The 24,538-nt window shown below is 39.7% G+C and overlaps 4 protein-coding genes across 4 annotated transcripts; 2 read left to right on the plus strand and 2 right to left on the minus strand.

The window, feature by feature from the left end:
* Nucleotides 1-1,527: 1,527 nt before the first annotated feature.
* Nucleotides 1,528-4,130, minus strand: LOC117614322 (protein EXPRESSION OF TERPENOIDS 1-like). The gene is made up of 2 exons (XM_034343090.1): nt 2,737-4,130; nt 1,528-2,226 (listed from the first exon to the last, which is right to left on the minus strand). The coding sequence occupies exons 1-2, from the start codon at nt 3,437-3,439 to the stop codon at nt 1,811-1,813; spliced, it is 1,119 nt and encodes a 372-aa protein (XP_034198981.1). The 5' UTR covers nt 3,440-4,130; the 3' UTR covers nt 1,528-1,810.
* A 3,455-nt stretch (nt 4,131-7,585) lies between these two features.
* LOC117614355 (cysteine proteinase 15A-like) lies at nt 7,586-9,886 on the minus strand. The gene is made up of 4 exons (XM_034343137.1): nt 9,279-9,886; nt 9,066-9,185; nt 8,205-8,448; nt 7,586-8,061 (listed from the first exon to the last, which is right to left on the minus strand). The coding sequence occupies exons 1-4, from the start codon at nt 9,738-9,740 to the stop codon at nt 7,784-7,786; spliced, it is 1,104 nt and encodes a 367-aa protein (XP_034199028.1). The 5' UTR covers nt 9,741-9,886; the 3' UTR covers nt 7,586-7,783.
* Nucleotides 9,887-10,710: 824 nt separating this feature from the next.
* Nucleotides 10,711-13,294, plus strand: LOC117616209 (transcription initiation factor IIF subunit beta-like). Its single transcript, XM_034345456.1, has 6 exons — nt 10,711-11,072; nt 11,412-11,523; nt 12,084-12,214; nt 12,314-12,388; nt 12,468-12,617; nt 12,825-13,294. Exons 1-6 carry the CDS (start codon nt 10,872-10,874, stop codon nt 12,939-12,941), a joined length of 786 nt encoding a protein of 261 aa, XP_034201347.1. The 5' UTR covers nt 10,711-10,871; the 3' UTR covers nt 12,942-13,294.
* An 8,007-nt stretch (nt 13,295-21,301) lies between these two features.
* Nucleotides 21,302-24,110, plus strand: LOC117616027 (protein WALLS ARE THIN 1). Its single transcript, XM_034345226.1, has 6 exons — nt 21,302-21,772; nt 21,887-21,949; nt 22,063-22,179; nt 22,301-22,763; nt 23,249-23,400; nt 23,561-24,110. The coding sequence occupies exons 1-6, from the start codon at nt 21,549-21,551 to the stop codon at nt 23,760-23,762; spliced, it is 1,221 nt and encodes a 406-aa protein (XP_034201117.1). The 5' UTR covers nt 21,302-21,548; the 3' UTR covers nt 23,763-24,110.
* The last annotated feature ends 428 nt before the right edge of the window (nt 24,111-24,538 follow it).

Genomic DNA, 24,538 nt, shown 5'->3' on the forward strand with positions numbered 1-24,538 from the left:
ATACTGATCCCTTCATCACCACACAAAGTTCTTCCATTTCGAATTCATTATTCAATTTACAATTCTGTATTTTATGTAAACCAAGCATACCACCAGTACGTCTCCCTATCCAAGTTTCTTAAATCTTGACTATGCATCTTTCTCCAGCCTAACATCTAGATCTATCTTACCGATTGTACTAATTACGCGTGCTTATATCACTGGTTTGTTATATCAAACAACTAATTCTATATCGAATAATATTACTCTTACCACATTTGTATATCACAATCTCATACCACCTTATGTGGCAAATGAGGTGGACAACACATCAATTAAGATTAATTTAATGTTTTCTTATCTTTTATGATTTATTGATATTTTTAATTAATGTGATTGTCCACTTCATCGGCCACATAAGGTGGTATGAAAATATAAAATATAAATGTGATAAGTATAGCATTACTCTTCTATATCCTGCATGCGATTAATTACAAGCAACCAAGTTTCTAAATACACCCAATCATGAACAAATAACACATGCATAATAATTGAAGATGAGAGCGTACTGTGTACGTATAACAAGAGTGTGGGGTGTTTGAATCGAGCGGTGGAGATGAGAATGCACATGTTAAGGGTCAGAGATTTTACAAAACTAGGCAAGTTTTGGGTAACCTCTGTGTTTCTTTCCTAAGTACCAAATGTAGCAGTCTAGGGAAGCGCCATTAAGATCCTATGTATCATGCATGCTATTTGTACCTCACCCTATATCTCATTATATAGTTATAGCCTGCATATATATATATATATAACACATCACATGCACTTACTTTCAGACTCTCAGTTGCATTCAACTTCATCGCCCCCCGCAATTAAGCTAGCTACCATAGAAGTCACATCTACGAATGTCTATTCAAGGGACTAAATTTTGTAGTTTTGCAGGTAAGTAGGTGGCATAAATGCCTTTACAATTATCCATTTCCGTAGCTTAACTAATTAAATCTGTGTTCATATCAGAGAGAGAGAGAGAGAGAGAGAGAGAGAGAGAGAGAGAGAGAGCTTCTTCTCCTTTTGGAGTGTAGTACTGGAATGCCTACCTGCCAATTGGTAATGCATGAGATCCAAAAGCTTATTTGCAACCAAATCTGGACCGCCCCATGCCCTCTCCTTTCTCTCTTTCTTTTTATTTTATTCAACTCATTTTTCTCTTTCTCGACAGAATATTTTTTTGAAATAAAGAAGATTTAAAAGATAGTTTGGTTAACCAAACACGAAACCTAGTTCGTCCCATTTTCATCCGGCAAGAGAACGGATAAACGGGAAAAAGCGGCTTCGAGTTCACCACCACTCAGAAAGCGCATTCACCCAGATATCAAAACAACACTCATCTATATATACACTACAAGAGAAAATAGTAGAAACTAGTCAACCAAATTATAAACATAACATAAACAAACAATTTCTGTGAGCGCATATCCAAATGCATGCGGCACAAACCAACCACACCACCAAAACCAAAACAAAATTACTGGTTTAATTCAATTCTAATTTAGATTAATCATTAATGGGGTCATCATCATCGATAACAGTTATCATCAAAGTAATAAACAACGAAAATCAGAATTGAAATTCGAACAAAACCAAACATCCCCACAACCACAAGATGTATCGATCGTCCTCATCAATCATAATCATCCTCTCCTCCTCCTCTTCCTAGGCCTTCTTCTACTTGAGTGCATGATGTTAAATTAAACGAAACTTGAAACCGCAACAATTAAGAACAATTAATATCAGCTGCTAGACTGGGGGGGGCCTTTTTTAAAAAAAAATTCTAAGACCTTGGGGGTGGGAAGATTTGCGTACCAGCCATGAAAGCATTGAGTGGAGTTGGGAAGAGTGATGGGTCGAGCAACGTAGTAGATGGGTTTCCGCCGTGGCTGGTGGTGCCGGCAGTGGCTGCGACTGTAACCAGATTATGTTGCTGATGATGTGGATGGGCTCCTCCGCCTTCTTGATGATCATGACGGCCGCCTGAGGAGCTTTCTCCTCCTCCTCCAGTGCTAGAACTTGGGTAATATTGACCATCGGGGCCTTGATCGTAGAGAAGTCCCTTGAATACATGGCCTCCGATGTTGACAGCCGTTTGATAGGCGTACTGGTCATCTGCATCGTCCATTGCACTTACTCTTACACAACGGAACACCGCTGGTGAACTCACTTCTGATGGAAATTGTGCCAGTTCCAACCCTAGTATATGTACTCCACCACAACAGAGAAAATTAAATAAATAAGTTTTCTTAAGTAATATGTATTTGAGTGTTAAAAGAAATAAAGAAGAAAGAAAATTCATGGGACATTATTATTTTCGTCAGTTTTACTAACAAACAGTGAAAGAATAAGAATGAAAAGAAGAAAAGCAAAGAGTGGAGTGGGTGACTGTGGACTATGGAGTTAGCTCGCTAGGTGGACTTTCCCACACGCAAACGATCCATATGGAGATTTGATGGCAACTCCTCCTAGCGAGAGTCCAGATTTAATTTCCTCAAGATCCATCTTGCTGTTACCTTGTTTAGGCAACAGACGAGTTTGTTGAACTTTCTTCATGGAGCAAAATTAATTACAGTCCTCTTCAGAAAAGAAAAAAAATACTCTCAAGTTTAATTAATTTATAAATAAAAGCGAAAGCTTTAAGCTTGGGTGAATGGTGATGGTGTAATTTTGTTATATATTTGTTTGTATTGTAAACTACAAGTTTACCTGACGTGTTGGATGGCAAACGAACGCAGGCAAGAGAGCCCGCCCCCCCTTGACTCTCTCTCTGCCTTTTGGGATTGTCTCCTCGAAACTGTAGCTGCTGTTGCTGCTGTTCTTGTTGTTGTTGATTTTGTTGCAGACCAGAGAATTGTTCTTGCCTCTCTCGGCGTTTGGCAGCAGGAACCCAAGTGCTCTTGACGTGGGTTTGGCACTGAAACCCTCGGCTCTTGCAGCAAGTTCTGCACCTCATGTGAGGACAGTCTTTCTTGGCTTGGTTCCCGCAGTCTTGGCAATTCATGCCGCTGCTGCTCGACCCTCCTAACCCTCCCCCACCACCTTGCCTCATCACCGCGAGTCTCAATCCTGAAGACAGATCATCCGCAGAGACGACGTCGTTGTGGTTGTGGTTGTGGTTGTGGTTGTGGTCGTTGTCGTCGTTGTCTAAGTGTCTTCGGTTGTAACTAGGATCCACTCCAAACGAGTAGTAGTTCAAATTCTGGTGTGGGTGATGATACTGGGAAGGCCATATCTCGAAGCCCTTGTTGTAGATCTCGGCCTGTCCCTCGTTTGATGATCTGTACAAATACAGGTTTCCTCCTCCTCCTTCCACTCTTTCTTGATCTCCTCCTCCTCCTCCTCGGCCCTCTTGTTTGCTGCTGCTTGTTGGAGCTTGATCTCTTCCGCCTAAGCAAAACAAGCCAGCCATTTCTCTGATGACCTCAATTTTGGGTACAAATCCATATCATCAAAATCTTGAGGAGCTTTGGTTGGTACTGTAGGGATATTAATTAAGCAGGGTTTGAGCCAGCTTTGCGTTTTGACCTCATTCTCTTAGCTCTGTGACTCTGTGAGTGTGTGTGAATCTATGTGTGATCTTGTTACGGGGTGTTGGCAGCTTTTTGAGGGGCAATTGTTGGGAATATTTTAGGGTAAGAATATTAGAAAAAAGAACTAGGGGAAGGGTTGGGTTGGGTTGGGTAGAGTGAGCAACTGGAGGGGTTTTTGAATTGAATTCTACTTCTCTGTGGTAGTTCGAAGCAATAATAATGGCACGGAATTAGAGCCCTGCAACGCCGCCATGGAAACTGCACCCACTCTGCTCTTACTGCCCCTCACTTAACTTAACCCCTCTCCCTCCCTTCCGTCCTGCCCTCCTCATTTATGACAACTACTGCGCCAACTTGACAACTCTCTCTCTCTCTCTCTCTCTCTCTCTCTCATATGCAAGTTTTCTGTGTATGAGTGAGAGAGAAACTGACTGTGAGCGACTGAAAGATCGACTGATGAGTGAGGGGAACCAACAAAAAAAAGATCTGTCACTCGCCAATTCTTCTCTCGGAGTCTTCTTCCAGTTTCAATGAACCTCATCGATCCAGCATCGTCGTTTCACCACCCAACGGTCATCATTCCTCCACGTGTCACTACATCAGCTTTTGCTTATTCGTCATTGCACCGGAAAACCCGCTTACCACTTTTTCTGACCAATCCCTATAATTAAGATTTTTTTTAGTTTTACCCATTTTCAATTTCTCACAACAACAAAAAAAAAGAACATCGCGTACCTCCTGATCCTCCCATGCTCCTTCAAAACCCTCCATCACCAACGTATATCTGCACGCCACGTGTGTACTTTTAATGACATATTTTAATTTATATAAATAGATGGATGGTTTGTAGGAGGAGCGCCCGTGACAATATCCAAGGAATTTCCCATAAAACCAAAAAGAGAGAAAGAAAAAAAGAAAAAAAAAAACATTTTGTGAGGTAACGTAATTTCGAGGTTTACGAAATTCTAGGGAAAGCCTTGCCTGTATTAGTTTTCTCGTCGTCGGATGCCTCGTATTCCCCTCAAAATTCTTCGTGTAATCATTTTATGATTGACTAATTGATACGAAATTGGGTTTTTTAGTAATTGCAATAAGGTCAACATCTTTTGATGGGTATATTTAACAGAATTAGGCTCCAAGGGCTGTTCCTATGCGCTGTAGGGCATGCACCCAGATCCATGTTGGTTATATGCCAGCAGGCTCCAAAATCTCATCTCGTTACTTGTACATTTGTCAATATTATTCGTAACAGTAAAAAACTCTTTTTACCCAAGGGTGATATTAATTTTGGGTAGGCACAGATTATACGGCACACATTTTATATGCTAAACGTTGTTAACATGTGATTTGACTGCCGTTTAATCCCAAAAATTCATAATTGATTAGATTACATGAATGGGATGGGATCATGGGATCATGGGATCATGGGATGGGATGGGATTAAACCATTATCTAAATTCATGCACCCTTTTCTCTTCTGTTATTATTATTATTTTTTTAAATGTTGCTGTCACTTGTTTTCAATCCTACTGTTTTCGTGCGCGACTTTTTTGGGTAGTAGCGCAACAGTTTGTATTGGAATAGTGCTTTTTGCACAAAAATATATGTACAGATGAGACACAAAAGGTTAAGACAAGAAAAATTAAAGAAGAAGAAACATTGAGACACAAAGGTAATATAAAGAGGTCATTTTTAGGCTTTCTTTAGGAACGAATACAATTTTATTCTATACTTTTTGGTCCCTCCATCGAAGGGTATGTTTTCCTCTTTCTTTTTATTATTTAATAAAGTTTTTATGAAATTTATTGGAAAAAAGCACTACAAATATTTCATATTAAACACGAGTCTACCAAAAAATATTTGACCCCTAAATAATATGGATATTTCATATTGAAATGAAGAAATGGTGGGTTGCCTGCCAATTAGCATGAGGTCCATGACTGGAGATAATTAAGCAGCATAAAGCATTTGGCCAAAAGCTGGGTTTGTAAGAGAAATGCCTTTTCATCAAAGTAAATCACGTGAATTAGTGCCCACTAATTATTGGATTTCAATTGGTATTATATCAAAAAGTACGGACTCCGGCCGCCTAGCCGTAGTCGCGCCGTACACTGATCTTGACTCTGGTAAGTCGGGGTGTTGGTGAATGAGTGAGGCCTTGATTAAACAAAGAAAAGCTTCCATCTAATTAGCAATACTACTTTGAAAAAGATTAATTATGCTTTATTAGTCAAAAAAACCCCCCCGAAAATGGGGTAAAAAGTTAGCCTAGGGGGCCTTGCTTTATTACAAATACCACTCTAATCAAAAATTTGTACCCAGTTCGTGTCCTATTACCATTACCATAGAGTGTATTAATCTAGCATAATTTAGACTGTTGCTAGATTTTTTGTTGAGAAAGTTAAATTGTGGAACCAAATCATGTAGCTTTGAAATCAAATCAATTGGGCCACCTAGGTGTCGATGTGGAAATGGTACATTTGGACGAGGAAGACAGTAATCAACCATTGAAATAAATAAAGAAAAAGGTTGGGAAGAATTCCCGGAAAAAGAAATTTGTTTGAATTGATGGAGAGAGAAAAGGGAAGGATGGAGGGGGTTTCAATTGGAGATGTGAATTGATGTGTGGAAGTCCCAATTATTGTGTCTCAGTAGTCTTTCACTCTCGAGCCCAGTGCTTTCTTCTTCAAGTTGACTCTTCTTCTTTATCTTCTTCGTCTTCTTTCATTTCCTTTTTCTCACTCACTCCTCTCGATGAGCCGGATGTCAAAAGCTCAGTTTTTACCAACAACGGCCATGCTCTAGTTTCCCTCAGCCCCCCATCCATGCTTAGACAGGCCATACCCAATCCCACGTGGAAAGACCTTCTTCATCTTTTTATTTTTTTTTATTTTTTTTATTTTGCATACTATATCATTTCTTTACATTCATTTACTACCTAATTACGTAAATGTAAATAGTAGGAACTTGCCTGCCGAATACGTAATTACGTGAATAGTAAAGGTGGGGCCAGTGAGAGTAGATGTAGAGGTGGTCCCCTCCGTATATTGTTGTAGGGTAGCAGTGGGGTCTCGGTGTCAAGTGCATGTGCCCACTGCCCGACATCATGAGAATTTAGTTTTTTAGGCTGAATTTATAGACGCTAGGTTTGCCTTTATAAAGCAGAGATTATTGGTATATTAGCCGATAATAATATGCCATTATGTCTCACGAAAGGTTACACACCCACATTATATCCTCTCCCTCTCTTTGCCAAGACTCACTCACTCAGCCTAGACCAAAGCAACACACGAAAGGAAATAATGCAAAAAGACATACACAAATTAAAAAATAAAAAGAAGGAAAGGAACCAAAAGGATGAAAAGGGGAGAAGTGCCTCTGCCTCCTCGGCTTTTGATAAAAACGAAAAGGAACATTCTTTAATTAAAAAGGTTTAATTATTTCATATAATTATAGGATAATGTATTTCTCAATTTTAAGAAAAACTGCGCTTATAATTCAAGTGATAAAGGGCAAATGCCGGTGCACCCGAAGTCCCTCTCCTTTACTATCACTTAAAACATTTTTAGGGTGGTGTTAAACGAACCCTAAAATTAAGTAAGTACACCTTATAACCTAAGTACTCCATAATTTTAAAATCAAAATGTAAAATGATCTAAGAAAAACTGCCTACAAAGAACTTATAACTTAAGTGGTTAAGAGCAGCTACTGGTGTACCTGAGCTCTCTCTCCCCCACCATCGCTTACATAAAATAATAATAAAATCGTGTCAAACTTACCCAGCAGAAAGGGAACTTGGGCCTAAAGTCTAAAGAGAACGCATATGAAAGACCTAGGGGCCTGGTAAAAAGGCTTTAGACGGAAACTCAGCGCACGAATCTGGGGAACAGAGGCCCACAACAGTAACAACAGGGAACGGGCCATCTCTTTAACCAGGTTAACCCAAGGGAGTTGGTCTAACTCAATTTAGCAGGCTGGCCCAAGGAGAGAAGTGGCGCATAAGAGATTAGTTGAAGTTTAAAGGATACGATTAATTATAAATAAATTCATGACATAACTTGAACCACCAAAGCGTAGCATTTAAATAACACATAAATTATTATACAACCTCAACATCAGGCAACCATAACATGAACTTATTAACCCCATGATCTATATTATCTAGGAGATCAGATCAGATCAGATCAGATCAGAGTATATTTACAAAAGCCCCCATATATTGTCTAGTGATTGGATGTATGCAGAGACGCAACAGTGGAGACCAAGGAATCCACCCCACAAGAATTATGACCTCTGCAGATCTTGTAAAAGCCCTCCTCTCCCCAACTCTGTCCCCATGAGTTCTTCAAGATCCAGTAAGGCTTCTCCTTAAATCGGATCGGAGCAAAACCAGAAGAACCATACCCCACGAGAAGCACTCCATGATCGATACGCTTTCCGCAGATGTAAGGGCATGAAACTCCCTTTACGTATGTTTGCATGAACACGGCATTGATCCCAACTGCACCCACCATGAGAAACAAATTCAAGATTCATTGTCATTGTCATTGTCTCCAGCTACATTGTTTAATTCTACTAAAATGGTACAAGAAAAGGATCAAAAAGAGAGAAGAATCCAGTTCTAGGAATGCTAAGCTAAAGTACCTGCAAGTGGGCCATGGTGCACCAAATTTGCAGCAATTTGATCTTCGTCTGTGGAAATAACGCTGAAGTTAGATACAGCAGCAACAACTTTGCTCTTGTCAAATTTGCAGGTATCATCAGTCCCAGTGTAAGGATAGTCCTTCTCTCGCTCTAGTCCACCAGCCTTGAGTGTGTACTCGAATGCATTGTTCATCAGCCCACCATTACACCCCGAGTCGCATGAACCAAATTCTTCTGGATCACACTGCAAAAGGTACAGGCTTTAATATAAGAGAATGCCATGGTGACAGTGAAATCCCGTCTTCCCTAATCCCTGTGTTGAGATAAGGATTAAGGAAGCAACCCAACTTCACAAATTAACACACACTGACACTTGCAGAGCTTTATCTAAATCTGTGGCTTCCCTATCCCTAATCCCTATGTTAAAATAAGGATTAAGGTAGAAAGCCGGCTGCCCAAATTAACACACATTGACACTGCCTCTACCACTAGTACAAGTCAAAGTCACAGTTTTTTTCTGCACCATGAGTGTTTACCAAACAGCATACTGTCTCAAACAACACATAGTTCTCTTAGTTTACGGTATCTTCAATAAAAAATAAAATATTCAAATGCATGTCATATTGGAAAAGTAAATGGAAGAACAAAAACAAGAGAACTTATTCTAACACACCAGAAATCGTTAGAGACACTGCAATACAGTCAAATTTATACACTGAATGAAGCAACCAGCTTTCAGGTTTTGTTCAACTCAATTAGGAAAAGTTTAATACTTTTAAGTATAGCAAAGATCAACAGATTATTCATTCTCTTAGCAAGGTAATCAAGGTAATTAATGGTAAAAATGTAAAAGAGTAGAACCTCATGGTCGCAGTCCACAAGCTGCTGCTCACTAAGACTCAAGAGCTCCCCTGTTTGCAAATAATGAGCTCCTTCCAAAGCTCCCGTCGCACTAAATGCCCAGCACGACCCACAAGACCCCTAATTTCACCGTCACACCCCCCGAAAATAAAGTTAACAACCAATAAACATACCAAAAACAAAACCAAAAACCAAAAAAATATATATATTTACCTGGTCCTTCACCGGTGTGACAGCACCTTTGTCGCGCCAATCGAAGTCGGTTGGAAGATCATTGGTAGGAAGGATGGGAGCCTTGTTAGCGTCTGATGGCAGCCGGAGACGCTTTAGTCCGAGAAAATTCCGGCGAAACTCCGACGGAGTGAGATCGGAGAACTTGGTGACACCGTGGACGGCAGTGGGGTCGAGCCCCTGGTGGCGCTTGGCTCGGCGCAGGTTCGCCTTAAAGACGCCGAACCTGTAGTCGTGCTCCTCTTGAGTCGCGTAGGTCTTTCCGAACGTAGCTTTGAAGCTGGAGAAGTGGCGCTCGGCGTGGAGGAGTAGATTGTCGTTGGCTTCCGGTACGACTTGTTGGATCAGAGGGTCAGCGTCGTTAGGAGTTACGGTGGACGCGACCGCAGAGGTCAGGAGAGAAAGGAAGAGGAGGAGGGAGACGAGAGTGGTGGGGCGATCCATTGCTAGTGTGTGCGAATGTGAGGAGCGTTGAGAAGCCTTGAAATGGAGGGATTTTATTGGATTTTTCAGAGATATCGGATATTTTGGGTTTGGTTATCTGGTTGGGTGTGCTTCCCAGAAGATTGTAACTTTGTAAACACGTGGTTTGTTTTGGTTCGTATGTTTGTCACCAAGTTGAGCTACAAACCAAATACGAGAAAGAGATGGGTTGGTTCCCTTTGCTACATACGACTTTTTGGTACATGGGGATGGCTTCTACTCCATTATTGTTGCTTGTCATCTAGCGTCCCTCCATACAAACGTCCCCTTCCTTAATTTAATTCATTTTGTTTAATTTGAATTATGAAATTAGATTAGGCCAGAGATGCTCAAAAAACTGGAGCCAACACTTATTTTTATTTTTTACGAATGATATTCTAATATACTTTAAAGTATGCAAAGAGCAACGAACTCGAATGTAATAGAACGAGCACACTCTCTCGATCAACTAACCTAACCCACATTTGTAAAGTCCAACGTTTTAAAGGCGTGTCATATTGGGTTGTCATACTACATTCAAGTATTGGGCCGTGCAATTGGTGAACTCAAATCTGTTTGGGGCAAATGGGCCCACTTTGTGTTAGGTAGTGTTTGGGGTAGCCCAACTTAATTTTCGGCCTACTTGGGTAGCCCAACTTTGAGCATACAAAAGAACCAACAAAGGAAAAGGCGGGACAGGTTCCGAGTCTTCTGACCCAAGAGTGCAAGGTAATTACCAGACGCCTACACAAACGCGGTGTTTTTCGTAATTCTATAATTACTTTTACCGCCCGCTTTCAGGGGTATAGATCAGGCGTACACAAGCCTACGCTAACCCAGAGATTTATTGGTTGCAATCGGGTAAAAGTCAAATAACCGACGATATTCTTCTCTTTCAACTAACAGTTCGACGACACGTACACAATTTGCGTGATTTAAAGGCTGCTGTGCGTCGGGGTTAATTAGTTAAGGCAGAGGCGCAAAGGCAAGGAGAAGAGAGCGTCTCCCTTTCTTACAAATTTTGACTTGCGGTTAGCTTTGGGGGTCTCTGGTCAGCCAGAAACAGCAACAATCCCTAAGATTTTGGGAGGTTTTGAGAAGTGAGGCAAGACGATGGAGGAGGAGCGTGGTAATGGTAGTAGTAGTAGCAGGAACTTGGACACAGGGAAGGCCGAGAGCCCGGTGTGGCTGATGAAGTGCCCGGTGGTCGTAGCCAAGTCATGGAACTCTCACAACCCCTCTGATCCCCACCCTCTCTCCAAAGTCGTCCTCTCTCTCGATCCCCTCCGCGCCGACGACCCCTCTTCCCTCGAGGTTCTTATTACTTTTTTTGCAATTCGATCAATTTTCTGAGTATACTTGGTGTGCTTTCGGAGTTCTTGTTATGAATTTGTTAATTAGTGCTAGAATTTTGAACACTTTAGCTTCAGCTCAATTACCTTGAAGCTTAAGCTTAATTGCTACTTATTCTTTGGTAAAACCCTAATTTCTCTTGTGCTCGACGACTGATTGCTTGTGTTTTTGTGATCATAGTCTCATTCTTACAACTTGATTGATTGGGGTTTTGTGGCTCATATTGATTTCAAAACCGAATGCTTCTTTCTTTCTATTCTCCATTGATTGTTTGCTTATGCTCTCTAATTTTGCATTCAGTTCAAAATGGAGATGGCTGGCAGCAGTGGGGCTGCTAATTTGCCCAAAAGTTATTCCTTGAATATGTTTAAAGACTTCGTTCCCATGTGCGTTTTCTCCGAGACAAATCAAGGTGAGGATCAGGAATTACATCTTCTGGCACTCATCCTATTTATACTTTTTCTTTCGTAAATACCTAATGTAATTCTTCTTTTTTTGTTTTAATAATGCACTTTCAAGCTAATGTTTCAACTTTGTGTTGATTGCAAACATTTCTTCTCTTTCATGACGGTGTTTGTGATTTCATGATATGTCGGCATGATTTTAGCACTGATGGCGCTGTGCCTAGTCTAAGTAGCGAGATTTCTTATATTTGACCATGGCACATTAAACAAATATGGAAAAAATTGGGTTTTGGGCTGTTGAAATTGATTGGTCGAAGACATATGATGTATCTCTGTTGTAGATTATGAACATGTATGCGCGGTTATCCAACTACTTAGGCTAACCTGTACAACGTTATTGCTTAATTGCTCTATCTATTATCTAGCGCCATTTTGTCTATAAAATCCTATGTTATGACTGTGCCTTTATCTTTCCTCCTCAACCATTTTACTAGCCTTTATCTCATAGTTGTCGAACATTTTACTTCTTCACCCTTTTATTGTAGTAAAAAAATCATCTTCATTTTAGGCAAGGTTTCTATGGAAGGGAAAGTAGAGCATAAGTTTGACATGAAGCCCCATGGTTCAAACATTGAGGAGTATGGAAAGTTGTGTCGTGAAAGGACAAACAAGTCAATGATCAAGAATAGGCAAATACAGGTAGCCATTATCTGCCATACGTTTCTGAGATAACAGCTCTTGTTGTATATGAATAATTGATTTTATTTGTCTCTCTTGTTGCTTTAATTCATTTTAAAGGTGATTGACAATGACCGAGGAATACATATGAGGCCCATGCCTGGTATGATTGGCTTGATTTCATCCACTTCCAAGGTATCAACTTCCTTCCTATTCATTCTTTGCACAAACTAATACCAAAACAAGGAATTAGTTCTTGAATTATCTATGGCAGGATAAGAAGAAAACTCAACCGGTTAAACAATCAGACATGAAAAGGACTAGAAGAGACCGTGGGGAACTGGAGGATATCGTGTTCAAGTTATTTGAAAAACAACCAAATTGGACTTTGAAGCAGCTTGTGCAAGAAACTGATCAGCCTGCTGTATGTCTCTTAGCTGTTTGCTTATGCTTAGCTAAATGCTATACTCAGATTTTGCAACTTTGTAGTAACTTTTGCGATTTAGAATTAGTTCGTTTTATGAATAGCTCAAATCTTTACATAAATGCCTTTGCATTGGGTTAGAAACTTATTTCATATTGTGTTAACTGAACAGTGGCCACATTTTTTAAATGTTCTCTTCATGTGCAGCAATTCTTGAAAGAGATACTGAATGAGCTCTGCGTGTACAATAAAAGAGGAACTAACCAGGGTACTTATGAGCTTAAGCCGGAGTACAAGAAATCTGTTGAGGATACAGCTGAATAAGTTTTTCTCTCTGCCTAGTTTAGCACCCTCCAATTTTTCTTCGGAGAACAGGTAGTTCAAGATTAATCAGCAAGAAGAAAGGGTTGCCTGTCGTGTGGGGGCGACAGAGTAACACCATCAACAAGAACTGTAACATGGGAGGCAATAGTTTACTTTTTATTTTCCTATATTTTTTTTTACAGCCCGAAAGGTGCAGTTATAAACTTATAATGTTTGTTTGATCCGACAAGAGACGGTTAAATGCTTCCATAAACAGATAAACTTACTAGGCAAACGTGTGATTTGAAATTAGCTTGTACATTAAAACATTCACCTAGGATTTTAATTGAAAATTTTGAGAACAGTTTTGATACCTACTTGACAAGTGTATATCACTTCGAATACCCATAACCCATTTAAAATTTCAAAATAAATGCATAGAGCTTGTAGTTCAAGTGGTTAATTTCCGAAGTTTTGGATTCGAATTATCCTCCCCGTATACATACATGATTACAATTTACATACCCGACCGAGATGAATGCCTCTCCCCAAGTCAGTGTGGGATTTCTCCCCCTCCTCATCCATTTTTTGGGGACCTCTCACATCTTCCTTTCTTCGGACACGTAAGGCCAACTTAAGGATGGGCCCAGACTAATTGAACACTTGGGCCTGAGAAGGATGCTCTTAGTTTTGTTAAGGACCGGTTATTATGCAAAGTTCAAGGTTGGAAACAAGGCCTTCTCTCTCAAGCTGGAAGGGAAACTCTCATCAAATCTGTTGCTCTTGCTATTCCCACTTATCCCATGTCTATTTTTCTTTTTCCCATGGGTTTCTGCAGTGAGCTTGATGGTATTTTGGCCAATTTCTGGTGGGGTCATTCTGGGGACAAAAACAAGATTCATTGGATTAACTGGACGGCTTTGGGGTTACCAAAGCATGAAGGAGGCATGGGGTTTCGGAACCTGCATGATTTCAATCTAGCTTTGTTGGCTAAGCAGTGTTGGAGACTATTAACTGAGCCTGACTCTTTCTGGGCTAAAATGATAAAAAGCAGGTACTTTCCTAACTGTGATTTTCTCCTGGCTTCTAAGGGTGCCAGAGCTTCCTGGGCATGGTCCAGCTTGCTTGCAGGAAGAGATCTCGTCCTTCGTGGAGCTCGCTGGCAAATTCTTGATGGTAGTAGAGTTCACCTTTGGACGGACAAATGGCTCCCTTGTGTTGCTAATCCTATCCTCCGTCCCACTGATGGAAGCACAAAAGATGATACTTTGATGGTCTCTACTATTATTAATCCCATTTCTATGTAGTGGAACCTCAATAGCATTCGTGATGACATTTCTAATCATGATCTGGAAAAATTTTTGGCTCTCCCCTTGGGTGACGGGAGTGAATCTGATCGTGTCACTTGGCCCTTAAACCTCAATGGTGATTATTCTGTCAAATCCGGCTACCATCTTATTCATTCCGACAACTCCTCCAACGTTCACTTGCGCCCATCTAGTCTTCATGCTCCTACTGATGTTCTTTGGAAAGTGATCTAGAACTCCTCCTTAATCCCAAAATTAAAAAACTTCTTATGGAGAGTTCTTTCTGGTTGCTTGGCTTCAAAGGAAAATTTATTCAAGCGGCATCTTGGTGATTCCCCCATTTGCCCCCTGTGTGAGCAAGATTCTGAATCTTTGGAGCACTTATTCCTTTTATGTGGTTGGGTCAAGTTGGTTTGGTTTGGCAGCCCCATGAACTATTGTGTTGATAGGCAACGTGTCACCTCTATGGCTGAATGGCTTTACGAAGTGATTGGGCCTCATAGTTCTCTACGTGTTGACAGAACCTGGATTATTTCCCATGTGGCCTATACTTGTTGGGGCATTTGGCGTAGTCGTTGTGCGAAGATCTTTGATGGCAGTCCTTTGTGTCCAAAGCAAACATTGTCTCATATTAAATGCATGATCTCTGACTTTGATTTGCTGAAAGAGGTTTCTCATCCCGTGCACCAACCTAGTACCACCTTTTCCATTGATGAAGTTTGGTCCCCCCCGCCTGCTACTTGGAGCAAGTTAAATGTGGATGCTAGTTGGACAATTTCTCATCCTAATGCTGGTCTTGGAGGTGTAATTCGGAATTCTAGTGGTGTGTTCATGGGTGGCTTTGCTGCTTGTAAAATTGCAAATTCGGTTCTTGAAGCTGAAGCCCACGCAGCTCTTGCTGGGTTATCTCTTGCTGCTGAGATGGGTCTGGCTAATGTTGTCATTAAATCGGACTCCCAAGTGCTTGTGAATTGCGTAAGGGGCAAAATTCCCAATGGAATTTGGTCCATCTACCCCATCCTCTCTGCCATTAGAAGCTGTTGCAACAATTTTATCTCTTGTGATTGGCGATGGATCTCTCGCCGGGCCAATAAGGCCGCTGACGCCGTTGCGGCTATTGCTAGGAGGACGAAGTGCGATAAGGTTTGGCTTAACAGACCCCCTTCTTCCCTTGTGTTTGTTCTTCAATCGGATGGTCTGCCTTGCCCCCCTTGTTAATCTCCTTTTAGCTAGAGGCTGACGTGCTCCTTTGGCGACGTCCTAGTTTGTGGCCCTCTAGTTTCTGTTACTTTCTGTTTCCTTTTTCTCTAGCTTGTCTCTGTTTTTATGCTTGCTCCTGGGCGGGTCTGTCCCCTAGGCTGCTATCTTTTTCTTTCCTTGTTTCTGTTTCCTTTTGGGTTGCTTTCCCTTCAATGAAGTTTCCCTTTGACCAAAAAAAAAAAAAAAAAACTCAGTGGAAGAGTTGAATTATTGGGGGGCTTTGGAATGCGACCTGTATCTTAATCAAGCAAGCAAATGAAGACGATCGAGGATCACTTTTGCATTGTCTTTCTTTCTTTGAACCTTTTTTTCGCTTTCAATAAATGAATAATGAGTTTGTATGAATATGGAATGCGAAACCTAACTGTTTGAAAATTAAAGCAGCGGCCGCCACTAGACCAACATGTAGATTTGCTATTCAAAATTTTATGATGCCCATGCTATACTATACCTTTTTTCTCGAATATCATCATTCCCTGCTACCTGCACATTATTATTTCTACGCACAAATGCATATACAGATATTATTCATCATGTCAAGTCAAACATATATATATATGTATGCAGGTCGGTTTCCCAATCCATGTTTATTATTTTAATTAATTACTTTATTAGTATGTGTAATGTGTGTGTGTGAGATAATAGAAACCCTAATCTAATATTTCATGCATGGGTTTACACTGTGATTAGACTACTGGGAGTCTTAACAACAAGGGAAGATTTCTTGGTAATTGACATTTATAAAGACGTGACAAAATAAATGAACCCCACCGACTACCGAGTGTGAGAGTGGATGTTTCAATATAAATTGCATGAAGATACACATTATTTAATTAATTATGCCTAGCCTAGCTAGAATTAATGAGGTCGATCGAGGCCTTGTCCATTCTTGGAATCTTGTTTGTCACCTTTGGAAGATTTTAAGAGAAAACTTTAGCACCACAAAAGTAAGATTCCAATACTATCTATCTATCTTCTCATTCTCAAACAACATGATCAACTGAGCCAGCGAGCGATCGAGGCATCAACTTGTTCATGGAAATGCACTAGTTAGTGGGTTGGGTTGGGATAGCCCAGCGTTGGGACCCTTCCTTTCTCATTAATGGTGCAATTCATGAAAGCGAAGGCTAATGGGAACTCGGTCACTCCCATGAACGTGCATGCCAAAAGTGGCAAACCAATTCATGGAGAGAGAGATATATATGTATTGAGGCATTTATTAAGGTAAAGTTAAACGAAACCATTTCATGCCCTAATCAACATAAAAAAAAAATAGTCAAAAAGGAGAAAGCCAACTTGACTTTGATGGACAGCGATTAATTAGTATGTTATAGATGATTTGACACGCAATTAATTCATGATAATCTACATGAGCATGTCTAATCAAGCAGTAAGTTTCTCAAAATAAATAACCGTGTTAATTAGCTCCATCCATCCAGCCCTAGCTAGCCCTTTACAATGTTTGCACACAGTGCAATTAGCGGTGGGTGGAATCACTTTTGTGCCAAAAGAAAAGAGCCAAACAAAAGCAATAAAGAATCAGTACTAGTGGGTTTATCCGGTACAAGATATGAAAAAGAAACCAACCAAGAACCAACCCACATAAACCTACAGAGATCTTTCCAAACGAGGGATTAATTGGTCATGCCTTTTATCTCTCATTCCAATTTTCATTTACCAAACATGCACACACAGTTTTCTTCTTCTCATTGTCGTATTCTACTGATTCGTTTTGGAAGATTGTATATGATCATTCCAAGAACCACAATGCCCCCCTCCCCAATAATTTAATAACCTCAACTTTCATGTTCATGGCTATACATACATATAAGGGGCCCTGCTGTAGTGAAAGTGGCACCACTGCACAGGACCCCTGATTTTTGAGGGCCTCTGATTTTTTTTTTTACTTTATATAATATGCACTAATATAATTGTATATATACTCCAATAAGCAAAACATTAATTAACACAAAAGTGTATTTCATGGAGTTAGTTTCTAGCGTGTATCCTTTGGTACAATACCTAGGTTTGAGTCTTAGTGAAGTGAATATATTCATAATTTTATTCTCTTTTTATTATAAGAACAAAATTTAAAAGAGTTTTTAAAAAAAGCACGTGAAAAATACAAGGGGAAAGATCCAACTAAACTAACAATAGTATATATCACACCCATACACTCTCCTTAAAAAAAAAAAAAAAAAAAAAAAAAACTTTCTTTCACTTAAAACAAAACAACAACAACAAAAAAAACATTCATGTCTTCTTCTTTCTCTTTAACTCTTTTTTTTTTTTTTTAATTTTAAACTAACATTTAAATTTATCAAATGACAACATTAAAAAATTTATGATTTGATTTGTGATTGTTATTACATGCTAATTGATGATGAATTTTAGTTATAAAAAAAATTGTTTTATGACATTAAGTCATGATTTTTTTTATTTTTAATATTTCATATTAGACTATGTGAGGACTCCAATTAAAGTCTAGCACAGGACCCTCAAAATTTCAGGACCGGCCCCATACATATAGAAATGAGAGAGAGAGGGACAAATTATAAATAAATTATCCAGAAGAACTATTGAAGAAAGAATCAAACCCGGAATTTCAGCATCTCACTGGGACAGTCGCCCACAGCAAGTCATATCCTAGTTCAAATCATCATCACCTTATAAATTGTAGATGCATTAGTTGGATATCAAATGGATGAGAGGCTTTTAAATATAAGTGGGGCTAGTTTTAGTTGAGCGGCGGTTCAAATATAATCTGTCTGGCAATATTTTAGATGCCAAACATATGCACATTTTTTAAACCAACAGTTAATGAAAGTTGAGACTAAAAGAGAAAGCATGAAACACGTCCAACCATGATTGGGGAGGGGGGGTAGACCACAGCACTACCCCAAGCCCAAGGCTTTTAAAACTTGTTGGTTCAGAGGCTTCAACGTGGCTTGAAATGTTTCATTTTAATTACTTTGCCAAGTGATCCTCTTTGTAATGGTGCATTCAGGCAATGACCCACATCTATCAGAGAGAGAGAGAGAGAGAGAGAGAGAGATGTTGAAGAACCCTAGCTTGCTAACACTGAACGCGACGTAAGATAAGAATTGCGTGATTGGCCTAGCATTGTCCATTTTGACTATATGGCAAGGGTACCTATATGGGAAAAAAGAAAAAAAAAAGAAGCTTCATTCATATTGTCTCGAAAGTGCTAAACATTACTTTGAATTGTTTAAAGTCACTCTTTTGCATTCGACCAGTTGGTTATTGCTGCCTCCTAAATTTTTCCAACATCTTAAATCATGGGGTTTTTCCTTGATTTATGTGATCGAATGGGTTAATCAACGTTAATTGCATATGAAGAACATCATTAGTAGTAGTAATAATGCGAATTAATTCGAATGATCTGCTTCCGTACAATATGCATATGGCTGTCTAGAGGATGCACGGTATATATAAACACCCTAGCTGTCAACGTGCCACGTGTTCTAGATGCACATGTAATGTTGGTGTCATCACCATGTACGCAAATTCATCCAATCCGTATACGTAAAGCTCGAATTCATCTTATACATGTTATATAGCAGAATATATAGAAGCCCAGAAAGAAAAGCTCCCCTGCCCAAAAGTAAACAGATGGTAACATTATACACAGCCTTAACATAAAGGAAATACAAATAAAATGAAAAGGAGAGCACTATTTTCCGCAGCAATAATTACTGGATCCACTCACACAAATTCAATATTATTCGGCCTTCAAAAATAGCAGCTCCAAAGCAAAACATTCATAGCCATAGGAAAAAAAAATAGCATTGTTTTGGTATTCCCGTCCAATAAATGTTATATCACGTGGAAGTATTATCATGTGTATCAGATTGTCAATGTTATTCACCAAATACTATCCCCGTTTCGTGAAAATCTTTATCTAGCCATAGGGTATATATATGCATCCAGCATATCCTTGATACTCACATTCTTTTTCCATATTAAGGCAGAATCATAGAGCATAAAACGAAAGTCCACTACATACTTATGTACTACTTGCCCTACCCAACATTTTCGAATCTCTCGTTTTAGGCTCAAACTTTGCTTATTTTGCATCCCATAAATTGAAAGAAAAGAAAAAGTTGATCGTGTTTAGTTTAGTTTATAAAGGAAAAAGATAAAGAGAAAAAAGAAAAGAAAAAGAGTATATTTTAATGAGTCAAAGACGGAGAGAGGGAGTCGACCAAACACTGGGTAGGAAGATTCTCTCGTGCAAACAAAATCTAATTTTAGCTGTCAGTCATGTAATTATGCAACTGCAAAGAGAATGGAATTGAGCAAATGCAATTAGCATCACAACTGGCTTGGTCAGGGTGGTGTCCAACCGGTTCATGCAGGCCGGGTCAGACCCCCGTCCTTCTCTTCCGAACCTGTAGCTTTTTACAATAATAAAATAATACTGATTACAAAACCCTACTGTCAGATAGAAAGAAGTACCTTTTAACGATCAAGAGATTATATATATATATATATATATATATATATTATATTGTTACTTACTGGGGCAGGCCTAGGCCTTGTTCTTCTTTTGAAATAGAGAAGAATGATGGTGGTCTCAATTGAGGGGAGGCAGCCTGTCTCTTAAAGCGAGGAGGCTTCATATCAATGAGGATATATCACAATTGATCCAGCCAACTTTGGGAGTGGCCGGTCACCAGTCGGAATAATATTTACTCGCTCGCTCAGTGTCAGTGGAAAGAAAGAAACACTTTCATATTTTTTTAATTTTAGAAAACAAAAGATATCATAATAAAGACGCTTTAATTCTCTAATTCATGATTAATTAACGAAAGAGCGGCATTAGTTTTTCTTGGTTTAGTTTATATTCGAAAAGAAGGATCAAGGAGCTAGAAAAGATGGATTCTTCCTGTTGGCTATTACTTTTCTCTTTTTGAAAAATATACACTGCCTGCCACATATATAGATATGGTCCTGCATCTCTATCAAAGTGGCGTATATTTTTTTCTTACCTTTTTCTGATCAAACCTCAATTCTCAACCGAGGGTGGACCACCCTCGTCCAAAACAAGGCTTTTATCCATCCCATGATCTTAAATCTTAACCACCATTTCAACCGAGGGTGTTCTCTCTCGTTCTCTGCAAATGAGAAGACTATACTCGTTAGGTACGTAATGCAACTAGAGATCATCATCACATCAAGGGTATCCTTAGTGCCAACAAAGGTTTGATACCTGTACGGCGGATATAAATTAATCGTGTAGGCAAGTTTCATGCTCTAGGGAACAGTAAAACTATTAACTAATACAGATAAAATACACACAAATAAATTACACAGATGATATAAAACTATATACATGTGTGTGTGCAGAGTGAAATATTTAGTTAAAGGGTGGTGGGGAAGAGGGGGATGTGGTGGTGGTGGTGGGGTTGCAGGTTTTCACGGGGGATGAGAACGCATGGCATATGGGCATATGAGGCTCCCACATCCCCTCGTGCGCGCTATCTATCATGAATCATATACGGATCCTCATCCATGGCGGCTCTTTCCCCTACCTCTTAATATCTAATAGCTAGCTACCTCTTAATTATCATCATTAATAGCGTGCTGCCAAAACAGAAGAAGCTGTTAAATAAATAATTTCATTTCATTTTTCATATACATGTAGCTTACTAGTGGTAGTGCGATCGATTGGGGACTTGTCTTGTCAGCCAAGCCCCAAGGGAGAGAGAGAGAGAGAGAGAGAGAGAGAGAGAGAGAGAGAGAGAGCAGAATATTATGTTATGTGATGTGGGAGACAACCAAAAACATTTCAAGCTTAACAACAGTTGACATAACGTCTTTTTAGGGCCCTCGTGGGACCCCCACTTCCCTTTCCTCTCACTCTCTCTTGAGTCTTGACTCTGTTGACCTCCCTTCCCTCTCTATATTTATATCTCTAACTTCATCCCTAACTCTCCACCACTTCTCTTCTTCTTAATTACTTCTCTTACTTTGTAACAACACCAGCTATCACTAATTTGCTAGCTTGATCAGCTAGCTTAGGTGAGATCGTATTTCAATGGCTGATGCAGTAGGTTCAGCCTCTGCGAAGAGAATGTGTTGTTCGGTGCCTGAGAGACTCCAACTGCATGGGGCCATGCTGGCCTTGCAGTTTGGCTATGCTGGTTTCCATGTTGTCTCTAGAGCTGCCCTCAACATGGGCATTAGCAAGCTTGTCTTCCCTGTTTACAGGAACATCATCGCTCTGCTTATGCTCCTTCCCTTTGCCTATTTTCTAGAGAAGTACGTATATATATATCCTCACTACTCATAACCTACGTACTTACCATTAATTAATTCTTCTCTAGCAATAGTTCATATGAATTAACATGTTGTACTTCTTATTATTAATATCAGGAAGGACAGGCCTGCAATTACACTAAACTTTCTCGTTCAGTTCTTCCTCCTGGCGCTTATTGGGTATGACTGAAAAAAAGAGTTGCACATTAATTTGATGAAAATTCCAAGATTTGTTTATTGTGATAATTGATCACTTTTTATTTCAAACTAATTATATATCTTTTTCCCCACAGAATAACAGCAAACCAAGGATTCTACTTGCTGGGGTTGGACAACACATCTCCAACCTTTGCTTCTGCCATCCAAAACTCCGTCCCAGCCATCACCTTCCTCATGGCAGCCGTACTCAGGTAAGCTTTAACTCAATTTCCCTCTTGCATGTATGAACAATACAAGTTAATTAATGTTTCAATTCTTAATATGTTCTAAGATTAACTAGTAAGTATGTCCCTATATAATTAAACATTGCAGGATTGAGCACGTGAGGCTAAACCGAAAAGACGGTATCGCAAAGGTGGTCGGAACGATTTTCTGCGTAGCCGGAGCCTCCGTAATTACTCTGTACAAGGGTCCCACCATATACAGCCCAACTCCCCCACTGCAGATGATGAGATTGATGGGCAATGCTACCTCCATAGTATCATCATCATCATCCTCATCATCTTCATCAGCAATAATGTCAACGCTTGGTGATGCAAATGGCAAGAGCTGGACTCTGGGTTGCCTGTACCTGATCGGGCATTGCCTGTCGTGGTCCGGCTGGCTCGTCTTCCAAGCCCCGGTTCTGAAGAAGTACCCGGCTCGTCTCTCTGTGACCTCCTACACCTGCTTCTTTGGTCTCATACAGTTCATCGTAATCGCTGCCATTTTTGAGAGAGACGCTCAGGCTTGGATTTTTCACAACGGAGGAGAAGTCTTCAGCATCTTATACGCGGTCAGTAACCTAATAGATTAAAAATAAACGTGTGACACATTAATTATTTCTTAAAATGACGAGCATGGCCCTGTTCTGCTGAGGTGGGAGCCAGGAAAAAAATGAGAGTGGGTCGAATTAGGAACAAGTGTTATTCTTTGGCCCGAGATTTAGGCAATAGTTTCCTGGTTAGTTAACAAAAAGCTTGCCAAAGTAAAAGTGTGTCAAAGTCGGCAGAAATAAAAGGAGGGGGCAATACTTGTTGTTCATGTGCGAATGCTCAAGTATGCTTTGCAAATGCAAAAATGCAATAATGCAATAATGCAGGGTGGTGGTGGTGTGGTGGGTATTGAAAGTGAAATATGAAACTCTTTCTTTCTTTCTTTCTTTCTCTCTTTCTTTCTTTCTTTCTTTCTTTCTTTCTTCTTTTGTTTGTTTGTTTGTTTTGATTAATTAATATTTTTGTGGTTAAATGAATTAATTATGAAATATGATGAAAAATGCAGGGAGTGGTTGCTTCAGGGATCGCATTCGCTGTACAGATATGGTGCATTGACAGAGGGGGCCCTGTCTTTGTTGCTGTATATCAACCTGTTCAGACCCTCGTTGTCGCTATAATGGCCTCCGTCGCTTTAGGCGAAGAATTCTACTTGGGCGGGTACTTATACATACATACATACATACATACATACTTGATCATAAGTATAAAGAAAATTTCAAGACATATGACATTTTGGCCTCATCTTTGTTGTCGTGGAATTAAAATGTATATTTACATGTAGTAATTAATAATAACAAGGGTGATGTACATTTGACAGGATAATTGGGGCGGTGCTGATCATAGTGGGACTGTACCTAGTGCTGTGGGGTAAAAACGAAGAAAGAAAGTTTGGTCTAATAGCTCAAGCAAACAGCAGGGCTGGAATTCTGTCCACTCCGGAGCACGTAAACAACAGGAAAAGCCAAGCCAAGACGTCTCTCACTCAGCCACTCATCCCTCCATCAACCGAAAATGTTTGAGATCCTATTTCCTAACTTTTGACGACAGCCTTGGCCCCTTGGCCTTCAAGATCAGAAGAAGAAGAAGAAAAAAGTACTGCTTTTTCAGTTATATATATCAGAAAGCTTTGTGTGTGTATGAAGGTGTTCCTTTTTTCGTTTTTCTTTAATTTTTTCACTTTTACTCAATCGCTTTCTTAGTAGGGGAGGGAGGAAAAATCAAAGAGAGAGAGAGAGAGAGAGATCTCATCAGGGGGGTGGATATCATGATGATCATTGTCAGCTATCAACTATGTGGGCCTCAGAGCCTCAAATCCCATATGCTTTATATGTTAATTTATCGTTTGATTTACGAAACATTATTGCCTACATTGTCTTTCTTACATTGTCATGACTCGCTAATTCATGCACTTAATTACGATCCCAGCAAGGAAACATAGCACTAATTGACCACCTCTCTCACGTCTATATATAATCACAAGAAGAAAAATCCGATATTGGTTGGGGGTATGTAGGTGATCTAATTATTGTTTATGATTCTATTATGTTACTAGTGTGGTGACAAAATTGCTGGTAAGATTTAAGAATAATGCTAGGGACACCAAACTTGAGTCCCACATGCCACGTCATAAATATTTAGTTAACTAATTTCATCCCTAAATAATTAAACTTATCGTAAGTTGTACCATTGTTGGCTCTGATCATCATCATCTTGGAAACAAGCATCAGAATTTGAGACTTTTATCATCATCATCCTCGCTTGGAAACCAGGATATTTGATTTTGAGACTTTTGAAA

This window comes from Prunus dulcis, chromosome 1 (genome assembly GCF_902201215.1).
Source record: "Prunus dulcis chromosome 1, ALMONDv2, whole genome shotgun sequence".
NCBI classification, from domain to species: Eukaryota; Viridiplantae; Streptophyta; class Magnoliopsida; order Rosales; family Rosaceae; genus Prunus; species Prunus dulcis.